At 38.0% G+C, this 22,599-nt stretch overlaps 1 protein-coding gene across 1 annotated transcript in view; it reads left to right on the top strand.

Moving 5' to 3' along the window:
* astn1 (astrotactin 1) overlaps window positions 1-22,599 on the top strand; it is a 409,363-nt gene that overhangs the window by 239,641 nt on the left and 147,123 nt on the right. The window contains exons 16-17 of the mRNA XM_040142993.1: window positions 888-992; window positions 8,596-8,784. Coding sequence (XP_039998927.1) covers window positions 888-992; window positions 8,596-8,784 — 294 coding nt within the window. The remainder of the gene's footprint in view (window positions 1-887; window positions 993-8,595; window positions 8,785-22,599) is intronic.

The following is a 22,599-nucleotide window of genomic DNA, read 5'->3' on the forward strand; positions in this document are numbered from 1 at the left end:
AGTAAATACTCTGAATTACAGAATTTTTTCCTTTTTGTGAGAGGTTTTAGCTCCTAAATTAAGAGTTATTGCATTGTTTTGCTGTTTTACTGCTAGTCCCCTCTTTGATCAATGCCTGCTTTCTGTGATCAAGGCAGGTACTGTGCTAATTAGTATAAAAAAGTGAATAAAAACAGAATCTAGAGAATCACTGAAACTATGATGCATTACTAAGGGTCCTTTTTAAATTTTTATTGTTTTTATCAGACATGATAAATGATACTGAGGTGTCAAAAACAAAATTCTCTGAACCTCATCTGAATTTTTACATTTTCAGTGTCATGCAGAAACTTTGTGCTATAAAGAGAGAATCTTTAAGAAAATTATGAGAACTGTTTATGAGAACTACTGTATCTGTAGTGTGCGATTGGTATGAAAATACTCTTGTTTAATATGAATGTGCTGTATATTCAAGTGATATATTGGCCTCTGCTTTCATCCAACAGCCTGCCTTCTATATCACTATTTCTGACTAGATTTTCTGTTAATATTACAATTTACCAGTTTTTTTCTGGTGGAGGGTGAGCTGCAGATCAGGCTCCACTTTGATCTAACATTGGAGACTTTGCTTGCTTCTCTCTCCTGTCATCTAATATAACATTAATTAAATATCCTTCCTGATTCTCCAGGTAAAGTAAACAAGAATGAGATGTAGGGCCACTCTTTGATCAAGCACTGACTGTAATCTCCCCTGACCTATGGAGGAGTAAATACTGCATTAATATGACTGTTTTTCTGTATGTTTTTATAGATGTGGTGGTGAAGTACCCCAAGCCACACTTTAATCTAGCAACAATTACTGCATCAATGTCAATGAATGTTTTTTTGTTTTGTTTTTTTTATCGCAGGTATGGTGAACTACAGCGAGGTTTCCGGCTACCCCCTTGTTCAGCACTGGAGTCTTCGCTCTGTGCTATACCACGTCAAACTCAATCAGTGGGTCCTCTCTCAAGGTAAATCAGCCTGTGCTTCTGGCAATTAATTATATATAGCATTTGTTATTGCTTATTGTTTATTTATGCTGGAGGAGACCATGCTCTGGTCTCTGTGGCTTAAACTCTCAAGTTCACTGTGCAGAAAAACAGCACTGGCTAGCAATTATTTATAACACTGTAATTAATATGACACATCAAGGTTAGCAGCTCATCATAACAGCTTGAGTACTTTGTTTAATTTTCATTTTTGATCAGCTATGTGACTAATAGGCAGGCTGTCATCTTTTGATCAGACTGGCACATATTCTCATTGTGTTAGTGCTTTAAGGTACTTTAGTGACATCTTTACTCATCTTTCAATGGCAAACTTCTTTTAAAAGCTTTTGAGACACTGTACGTTGCATGCTGTACTGTTGAAGAAAATACATCTTAACAGAATAATGTGTGTCAAATTGACTCCAGAAAAACACAAGTTCTAAATCTATTCCGCTCAGCAGCAGAAGCAGTTTTATCATAAAAAAATTCTTGAACATATGAGGACTATCATGATGGAGCAAATTGCTGACAATTTTGTAATTTAGTACTAAAAGGTTCAAGATGGGTCCATTATATCAAATTAAACTCTTGTTGGAGCAGTCAACTATGGACTGATTGTGGTGGTGCTTTTCCGCTCTGGTGCTTGGAGGGAATCCTGAAAGGCAATAAATGGGTGAGAGTCAACTTCCCTTTAATCACAAATTAGCAAAATGTCACTTCAAAAGGGCACAAAATAAAAGGCTGCTCAACAAGCACAAGCAAACAATGGGTGTAAGACACACCATCACCTGTAATTGCAACATCAGCTCCTCTATTAACTATCTAATAAGTCATGATATATAGGTGTAATATATATATACATATATTTGTAAATATATATAATAACTTTAAATATGCATAGGCACATTTAGTCAGGGTGTTTATGAAGACAGATGTATCTAAACAATGTAAAGACCATCGTTAACATGTTTTTCTCACTTTCATTACCAAGAGAGGTGCTCTTGATAGCAAAGGTTTTCAGCAGTTCTCATAAAAGCTGGCTTTTCCAGGGAACACCCAAACCCAGGGCCTCTTAATGGGATAAAGTAAGGTTACTGCCTCACAGCGAGAGCAAATGAGAACACAGTTGTAACAGCCAATGCCTGAAAGAAATGATATTCCCTTGATTTAATATGGCAACGACAGACAGATTAATAGGTTTTATGATGGCAGTAAGGAGAGATGGAGCATTATTTTGGAAATCTGTTGTCATCAATGACAACACCTTTTTTTTTTCAGCATCATATACAGTGCTATACAGTTTGAATACAATGCCACAAAATAACATTCATTTTTCTCTATCCAGTTTCCAGCTGAATTAATATACTTTCAGCTATGAAAAAAAAAAACATTTTTAAATAAGCCCAATAGATTAAGCTGATCCTCTTCCCCTGAGCTTTTCAAATAAGAGTCTACAGCCATGCAGATTTAGCTCCAAGCTGGTGCTTGGAACTAAATGTGCATCTTCTTATAGTTTAGCATTAGCACTTAAAGTTTAGCGGGTTAGCATGCTAACATTTGCTGATTAGCGCTGAACAGCAGAGGCTGATGGGAATGTCTTTAGTTTTGCAGGTACAGTATTTGGACTTAAACCAAAGTATGGGACAAAGAAAAAATTCGACTTGATGATGGTGCTACATAAGTCCGAGATCTTCATATTACACATCATCCTGAGGGGTCCATGAATGTGTGTACCAAATTTCCTAGCAATCCATTCAGTTGTTGTTGTGATATTTCAAAACCATAAATGTCAACCTCATCTTGGCACTAGAGGAAAAGTGAAAAGGGTCAACTCAATCATTAGAATTCATCACCCTGGAACCAAGAAAGTCTCTTCCACATTTCATTGCACTTCATCTAGTAGATGTTTGAGGTATTTCACAGGATAAGTGAAAACTATGACCTGCTGATGGTGCTATAGGAAAAGTCAGGGATCATTACAGTTATTAGGATTCACCCTCTGGGCACCATGATCTTTGATCTTCATCAGCTTTGTACCAAATTTCATGGCCATCTGTTCGATAGTTGTTGATATATTCCACCATGAGACAAAAATATCAGCTGGTGATACTAGAGGAAAGATCAGAGGATCCTCAAAATTACTACAACTACTACTTCATTCTCTGAGAGCCATGAATGTCTGAGCAAAATTTTAATGGCAATTTCTACAGTAGTTAATGAAATATTTCAACCTGGAACAAAGTAATGGACCAACCAGCTGATATTGCCTAAAAGGTTGTGATACATTCCTCATTTTCTACATTCTCCCATTCTATTTTCTGTTTGGTATTCTTCAATTAAAAAACAAACAAACAAATGACTTTAGCTTAAGAAATGTATGACACAAGGATGTAACAGAGATATTGCATTGAAACACCACCCAGGTCTGACTTTCTCATTTTTATATGTGTATTTTTTTAGTCCTCTAAACTATTCACTGTGTGTTCCCTTATGAACCAGTATGGATGCTTTATTACTTTCAAGCCCATATACACATACTAATAAGAGCACATCTATTATTTAGTGGAAGTATGTGTGTGAAAGATTTAGTGTGTGTACCTGTGCGCCATTGTGTCATTTAGCTTGTTCCTGAGAAGTACAGGTTAAAACAATTCATGAATTATAGATGGCAGAACTTGCCAGATTGTGACACCAGTGATTCAGGCACCAGGCACACAGCAAACAATTAAAGAGCAGCCTAGATACAGTATGGGTTTACTTAAAAGCTGATATTCAACTTGATTCTTTCTGTTTTTCTCATTCTCTAACATGATCATCAAAAAGTTCCTGAATGTACAGAAGCTATTTGGTTAAGTAGGACCATTTTTACAGGTACAAATTCGATGTCACATGCAAATATGATGACAAATATTGAGACAGATATATCTGGATAGATTGATGGATAGATAGAAAGGAGGTCAGCACACAGAAATATGTATTTCATTTTATTTTCCTTGTCTTTTTCTCTGTCTCTCTGAAAAGCCTGTCATATATCACAAAGCTGTGTATCCATAGCAAGACCAAAGCATTCTGACAGCGCCTGCCATGGAAACTTCACAGAATAAGATAACTGTGGATAGGTATTTAGTCAAGCAGTACTTATTCTGAAGGCTGCTCCTGGCTGCTGACATGTCAGGGATTATACTTAATATTTTATGACGGGTTTCTCACCACTAAATGTATTATTCTATAAAAATATATCTGCCTACATACAGTTTGTGGAAACATTGCATTCAATCATTCTCTTTGGCTGGGATGAGAATGTCATTCAATAATTAGTTTGTTTTTTTGTCATGTTTTACTCTGATCAGCCACAGCATTAAAACCTTTTAATGCTGTGTCTGAATAGTGTATATATGCAGTATATACATATGTGTTTGTGTGTACATATGTATATATATATATGCATTATTCATAAATCCATCATAAATGGTTCCCATTCTGATAAGTGCAGCCACCCCTACTGTAAATACAACCATTACACCTCAAATGCATTTCCAGTGGTGCTTCTGCGGTTTGAAAGTGGCTGTAATGTCTGCTGAGGATACAGTTTCTATTTTCTCTTCACTCAGAAGTGACGCGGCAGCCTCCGTCTTTTTTACTCCTATTTCCCACTTTAGCTCATCATTTTTCAACAGGCACCGGAGGGGTGGGGCTACTGATTTTTACATCTGATAGCAAAGCCCCCATCGCTCATCCTCACTGCGCTCTCTGTCTCTTACTTCAGTGGCCTCCTAATTTAATTTTAGAGGAGAAGTGGGAGCGAGCAGAGCGTGAGTGCTGAGATATTAATACTGCTTCTCCTGGAAATGATAATGATAAACCGCTATTGCACTTTTGCTTTCCTATGTTTGCCAAGAGAGAATCCCAGTGAGCACACGGTTATTTTGAAATAGTGCGGTCAACGTATCATATCAAACATGCTTTCCCGTGCACTTTATTTTCTGGTTTTTAGTCGGTGAATTCTCTAAAACTAGATTAACATTGTCTTTTGCTGGTTTTCATTGTGTCATTACCAACCAAAAAAGTCCATCTTCATGTTGACAGGATTATTCTCATTAGCTTGAAGAAGTCCTTTAATCCCACCATTGTGGATAAAAACCTGTCATTTCAGTTTAGGTCCCTCCTAGGACACAATAACCCTGAGGGAGATTCACTGTCTAAATTAGCTATAAAAAGATTCTTTAACCCTGAGATTTTTATTGCCACTTATCCCAGTCTAAATGAAGAGGGGAAACACTAATCTTTAACTTTTGTGTCTCTCTGAAACACAGCTAATGATGGTGTTATCATATCTAGTCAAGTTTGCCTGTCCTATAATTTTTACAGTTAAAAGCTCGGCTGGTTGGTGAATGGACAAAATACTTTTTAGTGTAAAAATGTACAGTAGATGAAGGTAAACCTCTATTTATGTTGAAAAACTGTCTTTAAAATCAAGTGATATCTTCAAAAAAATTTTAGTAGTAGTAATAGTATGAATCTTTTTAAATTGCAAGAGTGGATTACCAACCTGGCAAATTGGGCAACTGCTGCAAAGCCCGAGAAGTTTAGGAGCCCCAAAAGCTACCATATTTATTATAGAGTATGTATGTTTGTTTGTGGTAATAAAGGTATTTTCAAATTTGAGCTTGAAAGTTGATTTTGGACTATGGCAAAAGCGGCTGACAAAACATTCTCAACTCAGAGTGTGCTAACTTGCTTTTTCCGGGGCTTTCAACCATATCACACAGTCTTCATCCGCAGTTTGAGTTAACTCAGTTGCCATGAAACTGTAGAATTCAAACCTGTGATTCTAAACACATCTAGGACTTTTTATTTATTCTGACCTACAAGTCGATCATGGCAGTTCTTTTTGACCTTGGAAACAGCAGTGAACAGATCAATTTCAACTCAAGGTCCACTTACTCGCTTGCCTTGGAGCTTTTGACCATGCGATGTGGTATCAAGTGGACGTAGAACTGGGATTGTTTTGTCATTTTCAAATTTGTTCAATAAGAAGCACTGAACTATGAATTTAACCACATTATCAACTGAAATATAAGGGCCTTAATCAAAGCATTCTCTTGAAGATAGATCCTGCATCAGAATTTACATGGCTCATATTTTCACATATTTTCACATAAGTAAAATTCCTACATAATTTTGTGTTAAAGTGAGACTATCTAGTTTCTTTTCATTTTCTTCCTCTGGAAAATGAAAAGAAAAATTCATACACAGATAACTCCTCCCTTGTTCAATGCAGTACTTATGGCAGCTCATGTTACCAAACCCTAGACAGATATTGTTGCATAACTTTGTGGTAACATTATATTACATTTCAACATTTACCATTATCATTAGTACAATCAGATGCTCACAGCCCTTTTTTGGCCTGGGACTCAGTAGTGGGTTCACCCTATGGTTCATTGGTGACCCATGTAAAACATGCTATGCTCTCAATCATCAGTAAAAGACAACTGATAGTAAAAAAAGGAAGAAAATAAAGAGAGTTGCAGTAAAAAGAAGCAAATTGTAAACATGAAAGCTTCTGTGTTCTGTTTGAAACTGTAGATTCTCAAAGCATAAACAAAAATGTGCTGTATTTTGTGCTGAAGTCTCCCATTCACATTCATATCAAATTCTGATTCAGATCCTTCATCAGGTATTATGAAACAGCCCCAGAAATGTAAACGGGACCTGAAATCAGCTACTGCCGCACACAAAAACTGTTTAACATCCACAGAATTTCATTTTCACTGTGTATATGTATGGTAAATTTTTGTTTGTTTGTTTTATGTGAACCTATGCTTTTTCATATCCGAGGGTGGACACGGTGGATAATAAACACGCTTTGTTTGAAAGGGTTCATGAATATTAAGTAGCTTACCCAGATGTCCACTAAACCTGTTTAAGACACGTAGTTGCATATACGTGACAGAAACTGCCACTTCATCCACTGTAATTTCAAATACCTATATGCAGTTAATAAAGTGAGACACACCCAGATTAGAAAGGATAATGCAGGTCTCTACTTTATTACTCAACAGGACACCTGCGCCCTACAAAAGTTTGCTGCTGCTAGGTCACACATCAGCAACACGTCATATTAGAGGAAATTTGAGTGTTCTAATACATGTTCGAAATTTTATAAGGTCAAGGAAATTAACCATTGACAAAGACAATTTTATATAAAGTTTTTGAAAATTCTGGTCTCTCTGAGTACAAAAAGTTTTAGTCACACCAGTAGCATGGCTCTAGAGACGGTTGTCGGTCGGTTAGACTACCACCTTGGTCCACACTGAAATATGTCATTAACAATTACATTGATTGCCACTGCATTTAGTAAGGACATTTATGGTGCCAAAGGGATGAATCCTACTGACATTAGTGATGCCTGACTTATCCACTAGTGCCAACAGCAGGTAAAGGTTTTCACATATCCAGTGCAATAGCTTAACATCTACCAGATGTATTGGCACAAAATGTTTGATGACCTTGGTCATTCATTCATATTTCCATATGAAGTTGACATTTGTGGTTTTGAGGGAAATGTCTTGACAGCAATTGGATGGATTGTTATGAAATTTGGTACACAAATTCATATTCCCCAAGAGATGAATTGTAATAACTTTGATAATGATCTAGTTTTTCATCTAGCGCCATCATCAGTCAACATCGATTTTTTATTTCATTTATAACCAAATACCTTTGCAAGTACTAATGCTAATTTACCAAACAATTATTAACCTGTGAAACAAAGATAAAACCTATTTTTCAGGTGAATTTGGTAATCATTATACCTGCTAAATATCACCATGTTAGCATTGCCATTGTGAGCATCTTAGCATGCTGATGTTAGCATGGTGTTATAAGTACAGCCTTAAAGAGCCACTAGCTTGCTGTAGACTTACTCTTGTTAAACCACTGAGAGGTAAAGGTATGTTTTTATGAGTTCTACTCCAAACTCTAGTACTACTTCCACTACGCTACTATCAATACATAATGGTGTTGCTGATGTTAATAAAGATTGGGAATAGACTGCTGAAATTATCATGCAAATCCATCAGTTGCTAAGCCACTACTATCAATAAATCATCAAAAATGGTCAAATTACTACCGCATCCCATCTTTAAATAATTTAACTACACTTCACATGTTAGATATTATCATGGTATGTACAGTGGAAATATACATTGATTCAGTGGCTTTAATGCTTATTATTCTGTGTAGTGGAAGCAGTAGTAGCAGTAGAACTTGTCGTAGGGATTTCCTCCAGTTAGTGCCAAGCGTCGGTACTGTATCTGTGATCCATGCCCAGCCTGTGAAACCCTGCAGCTTAGTGTGGCTTACCTGTAAAAAAAATCCAAGAAAACCTACCTCTTGAAAAGATGAATTTTTAGACTGTAGGGGAAAATGGGGAGCGGCTGAGCAAACAAAAGAACATGTCTATATTTTCCTTGTAACACCAAACCCTGCTTCATCTTCTCCTTGTGAATCTCATTCAGGTTTTAGTTTCAACCAAAAACATTCAACTCATTTTTTTTTTTCCCCCCCTCCGTCTTCCCAGCCTTCAGCTCTGCCATCCATTCTCTGGACGGGGCGACGCAGCGGATTGACTTTGTGTCCATCCTCAGGGAGTTTGGGAACCACTACGTGCAGGAGGCAGTGTACGGGTTCCAGGAGTCCTGTACCATCTGGTACCCCAACAAGCAGGTCCAGAGACAGCTGTGGCTGGAGTACCAGGATATTAGCAAAGGTAGGACACACACACACTCAAACGTAGTGAGGGGATTTGGTGAAGAATTATATTTATAAATTAAAAAAAACTGTATTAATTTGCCTGGGCATTAAAGGAAAAGCGAACATGTGTGTCTGTGACTCTATGGGAAGTTTGAGGAACATAGTTTAATTCCTGCAGTTATTTATACACCCATTGATTGTGCCGATTTATAAGCTTTCATCGCTACAAAATACACTGAGGCTTGTAATGCCGAATGTTTGTGTTGGGGCGGACTGGACTATTATGTTACAAAGCGTAAATGCTGGAAGAAATATTTAAACCTCACATGGAGCCTCTTTTAACAGAGCTCCTTTCGTTTTCTTTTCTTAGCTGTACCCTGTTGTAGAGAAATATAATGGGCTCTCAGGGTGGCAACCTTTCAGAAATCCTCTCGAGGCCCTTGTTTCAACCTTCACTTCTTATTTTTCGACACCTTTTATGGAAGTATGCCTTGTTAATTGTTTTGGTAGGGGTTTGGGTTGCTGTGTGGACAACAACAATCATGCAAACAACACAAACCAGCACTTCCCATCACAATGGCTGGATATTGAACGTCGGTGCTTTTTTGGTATAGACCAAAGCTGCTGTATAATGTCTGGTCAGATTTAAAACTTTTCTTAGATGGTGTTTTTTTTTTGTTCTCACTAGATATAGATTTATCACATTTACTCGTTCTCATACTTTTCAACCCATGGCACCACTTCATAGTGATTTTCTTTTCATGGCACCCCCCATGCCCACCTCAACTGCACTACATGCATGCACATGCAACATTTTGAGCTACAAATGTAACTATAGGTGTGTATGATAAGAATTTATTTGATAAGCTTACAAAACAAATAAAACAGTATTGAATATTAAATGTAAAATATAAATACGTAAAATAAATAAGGACAAAATTAGCATGCAATTGGTTAAATGTATTTCATACATTTCATGTAAATGTAACCTAATTTTTGTGGTGAAAGACCGAAATAAACAAATTATGCAACATCTTTGGCCCATTCACAGTTAATGTACAGCTGTTTCTGTTTAGATAACATTTAACATTTGTGAACTTCTTTTGTTATATGGAAAAAACATTCTCAATGTAAGTAAAAAGTATTGTATTAATATTGTTTTAGTATTATTGCTTCTAGTATTGATACTAAAAATAATACTTGGTGTGGTATTGGCACTGGTATTAATCATTTTGAACAACACCCAGCCCTACTCACCAGTGGATTCGTTAAAAAATGTTGAAACTTAGTGAGACATTGAACTTTGTCACACATGCTCTATGTAGTGAACAGTAGTGTGAACGTAACTATGTACATGTGAGTAAGTTTCAATGTATGCCTACTTTATTTTCACTTCACTACATTTCAGAGTCAAATATTGTACTTTTTACTCTGCGACGTTTATCTGTCTGCTATATTTTTACACACAAAAACTAATTGATAAAAATATAATGTAATTACCAAAGAGTCTATAAAGTGCTTAAAATCAACACCCCCACCAGCTACAAGATAAAAATTTTGTTTACAGATTAATGGATTAGTATTAAAAACCCAGCAGTACAGAATAATATATAATATATCACTCACAGGGGGGATTTTTCTGCAACAAGTACTTTAACTTTTAATACTTGGAGTACATTTTGTTGCTAAGGCTTCTGTATTTTAAGTAAGTAAGAGTTTGAATACAGGATTTGTACTTGTAGCTAATGTTTGTATATTGTATAAATATTTCAAATCCAGTTTAGGCTGGTGATCATGCCCTGAGAAGCCAAGCATCATGATGCTTTTGTTAATGTCAGGTTTCCGTCATTCATCTGTAGTGGCAGTACCTTCAGAAGTAACTTAGTAGGATTCATCCATGTAAATGACAGCTCCACACACTCTACAGCTGTTTAGAGAGAAAGATCAAATAATGTTGGCATGTTGCATCTGCTTGTCGACCGCGCCATTTGTGTAACACGCATTACAAACAATGTAATGCCACTATGCTTTTACCATCTGTTTGAGTCCCACATTGAAGGAGAGTGTGTGTTGAAGATCATAGTGTGGCTTAGCACTACAATCAGCATTGTTCTATCTCAAGCAATCACATTAAAACACAAGCACTCTCCAGACGCACTTGAAGCACTTCTATTGAAATGAACAACTGAATAACCAATGCGTTTATTTTATTACCCAAAAACCTGCATGCTGAAAGTCAGCCATCCATCCTTTTCTTACCTGTTCTTGTTTTCTCAGTAAGTCGCAGCGCAGATAAGTAATAGCATGTCTCTCCCCGCAATTTCACCTCAGTGGCTCTGAACTGTCCTCAGTGGTTTCCTGTTTTTTTTTTTTTTTGCCTCGGCCACTTTTCTTCCCTTCCTCTGCTTTGTCCAAGGACACCCCCTGCTGCGCTCTACTGTTCACTCCCAGTTACCTCCGCGCTGACAGATGGCATTAGATGACTGAGTTTTCCCACCCGTGTGAAAAGTGCATTACTCTTCATTTTCAGCCGCCTCTGACATACCGGTTGCAGATGCTGCTAAATGATTCACCACAATCAATAAATCCCATGCTCCTTCTTTTCAGGTCCTTCTTTGTAAACTGTGCAGGTTTTCCCCAAATTCATGCTTGAATCACGGCAGTTTAAGAAAAGGAAAAATAAAATGTTCTTCAAAAAACGCATTTAATACAGCTAGTTTAATGCTGATATGTTAAAATACACTAGATTAGTATTGTCAGGTCATTTAGATTGACAGATTTGTGTAAAAACAAAAATCATGAACAATGTAAAGTAACGCTTTATTTTCAAAGTTTCCTGTGATCTTGTAGAAAAGAATTGATATGTAACTAATTTCTCGGGAAGGTTTTGGGAAAGGAATTTGTAATTTGTTACTAATTTTAGGGAAAGGTATATACAGTATTCAGTAGGTACGCTGCCAGTTGATTAATTCCAACTGGCAGCGGTCAGCTTAAATTTGTGTAAAGGCAAGTATACAAGTGAATATTCTGAGTATCAAGCTTCCAGTAATAAGTGAATGATAAATGAATATTTACTTGAATGTAAGTGATTAACTCTTGAAAGGAGATTCCTCTAGAAATTAACAGCTTTTTAACACAACAAAAATAACTAGACTCAAAAAACTGTCTCAGAATTTTGTCTTTATTTTCCCTATGTTTAGTACCCAGATGAAATAGATTTTCCCAGGAAACTTTGTAGGAAAAGTTTATTAAAAATATCGACTGGAAAAATACCCAAAGTTACTACAGTTATCACAAAGTACTGGATATGTCAGACAAACAGTTGCCCACGCAAATAGGTCTTACTGCACATCTCCTACATCTTTATCTTTTTAATATTTATCTTTATAAAGTATGTACAGGGTAGGTAGGGGCTTATGTTGTCGCCCTCTTCTGCACTCTACTACTACTGAATTCATAAAATGCAACATAACACAGTTACTTTTTACAATGAAAATATTGTGTGAATGTTCATTATAATATATATTTGCTTACAACGACCTCTACCACTGCTTTTCACTTTGTTGACTGCCATGGGCTCTTGATGTAAGCGGTAACAGGGGACTATTTTTTCCTCAGACTACCTTCCTGTTGCTATCAGTCCACAACTTGACACAAAAATAAAAACATCCGATTTGGTCCATGTGGGACTGTAAATCTGATTGTCTGAGCTGGTGAGAAATCTATCAAGAATCGGTTTTTCCCATCAGACAGAGAGCGTGGTGATTACGTTGGGCTGTGACGATCTGAAACGATTCAGTCTAAGTGAGTAACTGTATCAGCCTGGCCCAGGACCATCCGTTTCAAGGAAAAGAAATAGATTCCACTGGTAAAAACTTGAAAATCACAGTCATCTTTCTTAATCTCTTCCTGGCTTCTTGGAAACGTCCTGGCTTTTTGGAGGGAGTAATGAGCTCACAGGAGAGTTTGATGATCCATGTCCTCGCCCTTTGCTCCAAATACAGGATGGGCCCTACTGCAGCCTCCCTCCATATTTAGTGAGAAGCCGAGTTGATCATTTTCAGCATCTTAGCTGCCTGGGGCAAAGCTGCTGCCAGCTGTTTTAAAGTGTATTTATGTATATGGTTAATAATGATATCAAATGGAAACAGGTTTTTTTTTTAAAACGTACGATGAATGATATTGTATGTTTTTCCAGTACTTCACAGGATACTTTGGTATACATGAACAAACACCAGCCCCCTTTGCAGAAAATGGACAAATTTGTTGCACCTACCTCATTTAGTGCCAGTGTAGCAGCTCGGAGCTTTCCATCTGTATGAACTGCAGATGTCATAATTATAAAGGGAATGTCATTCTGATCAACTACTGTGTGGGCTGCAGTAAGAAAAAAGCAAACAGCTTTTGTGAACTCTCATAAATATAAAATCGCACTGTTAGCTAAAACAACCACTCCCCCGGCGTGGATTTTCACTTTAATACAAAGTCAATACAAGGTGTTCCAGAAACTGTGATATTTTGTGGCAATTATGCATCGACTATGAATTATAGCTCAGCCGACGGGAGCTCAGTGGGTAAAAGAAGCACATAGTACACCACGGTCTGCAAAGTTAATTGAAGGCTAACACCAATTGTTTCCTAATAACCCAGCAACTTGAAAACAAGAACACACACACACTGACAGACATATGTACACATACACATGGCTTAGTTATCATTGCTGTATCAGTCATGTTTGTAAAGATGTGGCCGTGGCTCATAACCATGGTCAGTCAGTGTTGTGTGTGTTTCTGTGTGCATGTGTGTGTGTGTGTGTGTGTGTGTGTGTGTGTGTGCGTGAGTGTATGGGTGAGAATGTCTGTGTGTTTGGGCATGATGCCTTGTCCGGGTGATTAATAGCGCTTTCTTCCCTGCACTAGGTTGTGATATGAGTTTCCTTTTGTCAGACACATGACCTCAATTACCACGCCAGAGATCAGACAAGAACAGCAAGAAAGCCACTGCTGCTCTGTTCCTGTTGCAATGGCTTATTGCATCAAGAAAATGCATTTGATTGGAGTGTTGGAATCAGCTTTAGTTATCATTGGAAATTTAACTAATACAATACAGATGTATTATCCATATTAGCTGGATTTGGCTCATCTAGAGACTAATGCTTTTCATAGAACTTTACTTGCATACCTACCAACTACCTGTAAAAAAAAAAAAAAAAAAAATATTGACGTGGTGCTGGACCACCTGCAGCCAGGATTAAAAGATCACTCCACCAATTTAGCATTGCAGCCCTAGTCACATGAGCAGTAGAACTCCCCAAGATCTGTTAACAATGTAAAATTGTTGGAGTTTCCATTCAATAGACTGGAATTAAATCATTTATAGCTGCACTAGTATTTTTTTAGCAATAAATCAAAAGACTATGTTTAATGTGAAAGGGATTGCTTGTAATGATGAACCCACAACGAATTAGCACCCAGCTTTGCAGGTTGGGTGATAAACTATCGCATTTTTAGCTTTAGCGATTTTAGCTCATTGTTTTGTTTTTCCAGTTGGCAACTTTACTGTTTTGATTCACTCTCACTGCTCTCATCAGTGTCGTTTCCAACAACAGGCAGCAGTTTCAGCAAAAAACTCTTGATAAACTCACTGTTCACTACCTGTCTAGCAATGAACAGCAGAGAGACAAAGTTCCCGACTAGCTAGTGAACATAATAGAGCATTTAGCAGCTAAAGAGCCAGGTAAGTTGGTGGAAACTAAAACATAGCTAGGGGAGTAAAAAATGGGACTTACATCCATTAGGTGGACAGGATCACAACTTCAAATGATTGCTGACGTTGCTCAGTATCTATTGGATGTATAAACAGCTGTTTGTTAACAGCTGCCTATTATGGCAGTGTTGTTGAAGTAACTTAAAACCCCCTGGAAACCCTGTTTTTGCTGGCCTCCAGTGTTCTAACTTCTCACCATGCTGCAGTGATGTACAGGTGTACTCCAGGTCCATTACAAATCCAAGGGAAACCCTGATTTAATGAGTGGAGAAATATAACAAATATAGATGTTTCCAAACAGCACATGAGTGGTCACTGAATGGTTTAAGAGAGTGACATGACGCGAATCATATACAATGGCTTTCACTGTCACCAGATCTCAATAATAATGTTCCACGGACTTGCCAAGGTGCAAGTCCAGAGCTTTATTATTTAGTATTTTCTTTCTTATTTTCAAAAGTTTGTCTTTTGTTTCATCCATTTGTCTATAGGTTTTTAATCTCACAATATTTTTAGTAGTTTCTTCTACAAAATGTACTTTGAAGAACTGCCTCCAAAGTTATTTAAAAACTTTGATTAAAACGGAGATAGTACGATACCAGTATCTGAAGGTTATATGATATTTTTCTGTACTTATCAATTATAGAAACACTTACCACAGAGTATTTGATGACTCTTGCCAAAAAATGTTTAAAGAACTGCCTCCTAACTTGTTTAAAACACTCCTAAAATGGGGACAGTACCACACCTATCTCAAAGTGCCTTCACAAAATAGGCAGAGTGGATGTGAATATAATTGGCCTTATTCAGCTTGTCTCCTCTGTCGTTCACTTAGTGACCCGGCACACAAAAAATTTGTGAAGACCACTTTTCGTGAAACCAGACTTAAAATAATTAGATGCTTTGGAGTTCAGTCAAAACATTCCAACAGCAATTAAAATTTGAATATCCTTCAAAAACCCCTTAAGGTGACTTTACAGAGCTGGATAAATTGTTAAATGTTAGACTAAATTGAAAATATTGTATAAAGATGTAAATTTCAAACTCAAGCAAAAGTCTGTCTGCAGTAAACAGACAGCAAACAGTGTCACAATGAATTTAATCTCTTGCTATTGTTTCCTCTATCAGTCTACCTCTTTTTCTCTGTCACGGCTCCCCAGCTATACTCCTTTCTTTCTCTCTCTATTAAATCACCATGACCTCCTTCCTCAACCTCAGGGCCCTCGCCTATCGAGTCAGGTGTCAGCTCTTTACCAAGCTCCAGAGCAGCGTGCTGGTATGTGTGTAAGTGTGATCACCCTGCCAACAGCCAGGTAAAAATAGGTGCTTTATTTATCCTATTAGGGCCTGTCATTTTAACAAAGAATCAGCAGAGGAAGTCTCGCTCCAGGGTGAAAGAGAGGAGCTGAGGAGGAGGGGGAGGAGAGCAGTGAAGAAGAGCAAGAAAGACATGGCAGAATTTCTTCGCGACTGGCCCTGACTTCCGTGACCCCTCTACACCCACACACAATACACACAGCTCAGATTAGCACCACCTGCCCTGCCTGGTTACCAGTTGGGAATTACACAATGCCCACTGCTCTTACCAGACAACATTCTTCTCTCTATTTATATATAATTCTCTTTTAATGCTTTCACACATGCACTGCAACCCTCAACTTATCTAGACATTACCCAGAGGAGCTGTATGTGAGAACACAAATGTCCAAATGTCCACTTTACCCTGCCAGCGCCCTAGTACACAAAATCTTTGTAATGTCCGATGGAGACCATGTGTGAATAGAGCAGGTCATTGTCCGGAGAATTCACAGCGAGCGAGTGGGCGTGTTGTTGATGTTTCTATCATGCGACTGGTGCAAAACTGGAAGAATACAAACATCCAAGGGTGAAGAAAAAGGGTAATTACCTGAAGACGCCAATGAAAATGTCAAAAATGGAGAGACAACGAGATTCGGGAACTTCTGTCAGTAAGGGCCGTCATGTCCACCCCTCACCTAAACCAAATGGAGTAACTCCAGTACGTGAGAACACGTCTCACAAACTCACAATATCACAATCAAAATCTCTGGCTGTGTGCTGCATCTGTGACAGGGCAACTCCTGACAATGTCCGGACCTGATTCTCCGGTCCATATATTAGGTCTACCCCCGAACAGAAAAACAGAAATGGGACCGTGGAATAGTTGCTTCATTTGGCAGACTGATGTGCTCGTGTGAGTCATTCTCTGGGCTTTAGAGGCAGGGATATTCTGCCCTAACTAATTGGTAGTGACTGGCGTATTCATCCCCCGGACGTAATTTTTCAGTCAACATGGAAGCTGCCATAGCAACTGCTAGGGGCAGAAATGTTAACATTCGTCCCCAAGGCATGTCGCCATTTTTGTGGGAGCAGTTTTAGCCATTTTTCTGGTTTCAGCATAGGAAGATGACATTATTAATCCCACCTACAAAGTTCTGATTGGTTGGGTAATTTTTCCAACTGGGGAAACAGCCATCAATGAGCAAAACATCAGACCTATTTGAAATGCTGGGAAAAAAACTTTAAAAAAAACTGGGATGCGGGTGGCAATTCAGAGGTCTAGAATCAAATTAAAGGATTTTGGACTGACTGGACTTGGTAGCCTAAGTGTGATAGGTAGTTGTGGCTATTGTTGGGATTCAGACTATATATTGAAAACTGCAAAGACACTAAACCTAGGTTAGCGAGAGATTCACAAAGTTGGTTATCCAGTAAATGTGCTTTATTGTTCAGCCACAGAAAAATATGATATTAGGACTGCTTTTCACAGATACTATTTTTAATCCGTTCCAAGGTACCTGAAGGGGATTATTGTTATGGCTGTGCAACAACTAAAGGACTGGACTATTTTGAGTTACACTAAGTTTCAGATGAATCTTAAGGCAACACACAGTTTAGAACTCTAGAGAATGTTGGTGTCCAGCTGTTCCTGTACTCATAACCTTATGTGGAACTAGCTCCCTGATTTTTCTTATGAATATTATTCAAGATACATTCATCGGCAGTCTTCTGGTGTGTTGCTGCATTTTGTCGATTTCCTCTTCAAGTGTGCATACTATTTCCTTATCAAGACAAAAATAAGACTCAGAAAATGTGAAATTTGTTGTGGTGAAATGTCATCCAGCGAGCCTGTAGCCTAAGGCTATATAGTATAAATATTCTACATGTTCCGCTGTAGGTCTAGGTCTTCAAAGGTCGGTTAGAGTCTTGCACTTTTCTGCAGGGGCCATACTGCTATCATATTTTAGTCCTGATATCTTATAGTAGAGCCCTAAAATTCATCATATAGAGAGGTTTTTTTTTTATAGAATATTTGTGTAGATCTTTTCCAGCAACATGGCTGCTTGTAACCATAGGTCACAATTTCCACAAGAAAAACACTTTCTTTACAGTTATAAAGCAGTTAAGCCTTGAAAAAAGCTGAAGTTGATATTACTACTCTATTGTGACTTGTTTTGAATATCCAGCTATAAGACACATATGCCATGTTCACAATATATTGTTAGAGCGGAATTACGAGCAAATGCGCCACCACTGGCAGTTACATCAAAATGAAAAATCCCGTGTTAACACTAATAAAATCAATTTGGCTAATATCAAAGGGGTTATACACTGTTTGTGTCTTTCACTTGGCAAAGAAGTGATGCAAATATATTAAACAACAAAGTAGATAATTAAGGCTGTTTATCTGGTGCGACTAGCAGGTTAACACGAGCGCTAACTACCTTGGAATAATGTCCCCAGTGGGAATAAGGAGTGTTTTTCCTTTTCTTCCCATTTTGCTGATATTGTGTGAAAGCAGCAATAGCAGCCTTTCCAACATGAAGATTTAATAGACATTCCAGAAAATTCACTCTATATAGAGCTTCAACAGGGAGGGACTCCATCTCCTGAAGATATGAGTCATTCGTGTTGACTTCTGAGGTAAAATAAGGTGCAGCATTTTAAGAATCTAAAAAATAGCTTTCGGTTGGTTTGTTTATTTTTTGTTTTTATCACTCTTCTGACAGCTTTTCACAATATTAACCTGGAGCTGATATACACCAGGGAATTATAATGCTAGTATCATTGTAATTATCATTCAATACAGTAACAGAAGAGGTTATAAAACTTTCATAACAAAAACATGATGTATCTATAATGAGCTCTCTAAGCACCGAACGCAATAACAAGATGTCTCGTCTACAGATGCAATATTTCCTGCGATGTTTTAATAAAATCCTTTTCAGATCATTACTGATGAAATGCTACATAACAACCCAAGAATCTTTCTCAGTATCTTCAGTAAATTTTATTGAAACCTATTAGACCTAGATGTAGTGTAATGTTTATACATATTTATTTAAGTTGAAAAAGCAATTCATTTGCAGCAGTAAACTAGTTGCTGAGGTTGATTCTTTCTTATAATGTGATATCATACCGTATGTACTTTGAGATGTGCTTTGCACACCGTGTCACCTTAGCTGCTGGATGTTATGATGGCTCTGGTTTGTGTATTATACCATTTTAATATGTTCATGCTGATTTTGTGGTTTTCTTGGGTCCTGCTCAGTTGCACTCTGTTTTTGTAGCTCGCTGTAATATTTAATCAGTCCCCGTCAGTGTAGAAGCACTTTGTCTGTCTAAGATGATAAATGTGATGCACTTGTTACCCAAGACATTACACTACCTCATAACACATACCTTCATTTAGAAGGCAATTTTGTCCAAAGCGAATCACAATAAGCTTAAACTAGAAGTTCAGAGCATCTGCATTACTTGGAAGTGTCCCACTCTGTGTTCGAGTGATGGAAGGAGGAGAGGCAGATGGCCGACTACTGTATAGTGGGAGGACTCTCAGTTTTGAACAATTATTAAGTTTAGCAACCTGTGAAAAATATGATAAAATAAAACCTGTTTTTTCCTCTTTCCTGATATGAACTGCTCCCTAGACCAGGCAGTGTTAATAAAGTAAAATAAATAAGTAAAGTTATTTACTCAACTGAATAGAATATTCAATATACTTTACTGTGCACTGCAATAGCAGATTAAGATTTTAGACACAAACTATATCAACTCATAAAATATGAGGCATCATTATAAATTATGCTGCCCAACAGTACATAAGGTAGTTAACATTATAGTTTAAAAAAAACATTAAAATGTTGCTTACATGTTATAGGTCTTTAAAAATAAGAATGCAAGTATATTATATCACACAAGTGAAACTCTGAATGCTGGACTTGTAATGGGGTATTTCTGTATGGCAATGTTGCTACATTAAGGATCTGAATACTTCTTCAAAATAACATAATAAAGAATAACTGTATCCTTGTTATTGGCCCACCTCAGCTGGGGGACCAAGGCAGCTGTCTCACGGTATCTCTGCACCAGCAGGGGTACTGTGAGTTTTTTATAGCTGGGAGGGAGCATTTTCTAAATCACAAACATTCAAATTGCTGCATCAGGATTTTGAAGGCGGGGGGTAAAGCACGTAACAGTACCAGGCAAAGAGTTTCATCAATCAATAGTCAATGATTCACTAATTTAACATTTATGGAATTAATAACAATAACTATTTTATTCGATTGTTATCGTTCTTCTTCATCAACAACAAATGTAATAAAGGGCATTGTGAGGCAAAATCCTATCCAAGTTTGGGTACTGGACAACAATGTGGTTTTTCCACAGGTCTATCTGGGAAGACTTAAGAACCTCTGCACACTACCTTTTTTTTTTTCTGACCCCTTTTTTTCTCTCTTGCCAAACCTATTGTAGGTGTGAGAGACACGTAAGGTCAAGGAGTGACAGTAAAGCATGAGTCCAGTCCTCCCTTTAGGGAAAAAAAAGATGAGAGTGGGGAGGGCCAAGAACAAGATTAAGGAGGTGAAGAAAATGTTGAAGCCATTAGACAAAAGATGGACAGAGGAGCTGGATAAAGAAAGCACAGACTTCCCAAAAAGGGATGAGTAGGAAAATAGAAAGAAAAGAAAAGAGGAGAGGAGAGGAGGTGAGAGGAGCAGAAATAGCAAATCATGATTATGAAAAGGAGGAGGATGAACAGAGGCGATATGAGGGAGAGGAGGTGAACAGTGGAGCAGCTATGATACGGATGAAGCAGAGAAGACACCGAGGAGGTGTGGATGGAGGTGTTGGAGGAGATGTCATCTGCCTCTCCAAGGCGGAGGCCGGTTGATAAATGTCTTCGGCTTGTTCGGTCACCAGACGATCCTAGACAGATGTGGAGCAGATGTCTGCTAACTTGAAAACGTCTTTCCTGCCAGGGTGTGTAAAAATGCATCTTCGAAGGTCTCTGCTACTGCCTGTGTTAATGTTTCCCTGTGCGTTTTAAGTATGCATCTATTGTGTGCACCACTGTGTGCCTGTGCTTATGTGAACACTTGTAAATGTATGTCCGAGTGTGTGTGTGTGTGTCTGTATGAGAGAGAGATTCTCCAGCAGAAAGATAGAAAAGAATCTCTTCCAACTCGTCAACTCTAACGAAGTGGAACTGCTCCAGCAGCTAGTGTTGAAGTTGAAGATAGAAACAGATTGTCTGGCTGCTCTGCCATAAAACTGGTTGATGTTGAGCCTTGTCAGCACAATCACAGACAACTCGCCTCACCAGAACAGACAGAGCCAAGAGTGTATCAGTTTACATGCAACAGGATTAGACAAATCACATGACCACAGGATTATCTGAAAATAAAGACAGACAGAGAAACATGCTACTGGTACTCACTAATCCAAAGGCAAATACTTTGAGGGATTTTAGATCCGTGTTTTTTGTTTTGTTTTACATACACTCATCAAGCACCTTATTAGGAACATCAGTACACCTGCTTATTCATGCAATTATCCAATCAAGTAATCATATGGCAGCAGTTCAATGCATCAAATCATGCAGGTAGATGTCAGGATCTTCAGTTAATGTTCACATCAAACATTGGAATGGGGGAAAAAATGTGGTCTCAGTGACTTTGACCGAGGTCTCTAGAGTTTACTCAGAATGGTATAAAAAACAAAAAACAACCAGTGAGCAGCAGTTCTGCAGACAGAAACACCTTGTTGACGAAAGAGGTCAGAGGAGAATGACCAGACTGGTTGGAGCTGACAGGAAGGCTGCGGTAACTCAGATAACCACTCTTTACAACTGTGGTGAGCAGAAAAGCGTTACAGAGCGCACTACACGAGACATGAGGCGGATGAGCTACAACGGCAGAAGACCACGTCCGGTTCCACCCCTGTCAGCCAAGAACAGAAAGCTGAGGCTTCAGTGGGCACAGGCTGCACCAAAACTTGGAACAAAAGAAAAAAAAAAGAAAAAAAACCATCTGGTCTGATGAATCTGGATTTCTGCGGAGGCATGCAGATGGTATAGGTAGGATGTGAGGATGAGGTATGAGCCTGCATAGTGCACCAGAGACTGGGGTTTATGTGCTGCATGCCGAGTGTGGTTACATTTAGGCAGTGGTAGAATGTAACTAAGTACATTTACTAATGTACTGTACTTAAGTAAAATTTTGAAGTAGTTGTAAATTACTTGAATTTATGGACATACTACTTGTACTTCTACTTCACTACATCTCAGAGGGAAATGTTGCACTTTCTACTCCACTACATTTATCTGGCTGTTGTAGTTACTTTACAGATTAAGAATTTACATTAGAAAACATATGAAAAATTTACACAACACACTGTTAAAGATTAAACCAGTTTAATCCAATCTTGACTTGTGATCACTTACAAAAATTGAGTGTGTCGCGTGGGCTTCTTGTTTTACCAAAAAAACATTTCCCTTCTGAACTTCATCTTGTGACGTTTTCGGGTGGCCTATCCCCTAGGTTGGGAACCACTGGACTGAGCAAGCTCAATGTATAAAAAAGTAGTTAAGAGTAGCGCCACCTCAACCAGCAATAATGATAAAATGCTGCTTACACATTGATGCATCAGTATTAACAATCTAATAATTAAAGCTACAGTATATAACTTTCTCTAATACTTACTAGTTAAAATATGCCACATATCTTAATTTGGAAAGGTGCTGTCAAAAGCTTCTGTGACCCAG

The sequence above is a fragment of the Xiphias gladius genome, chromosome 14 (assembly GCF_016859285.1).
Source record: "Xiphias gladius isolate SHS-SW01 ecotype Sanya breed wild chromosome 14, ASM1685928v1, whole genome shotgun sequence".
Taxonomy (NCBI): Eukaryota; Metazoa; Chordata; class Actinopteri; order Istiophoriformes; family Xiphiidae; genus Xiphias; species Xiphias gladius.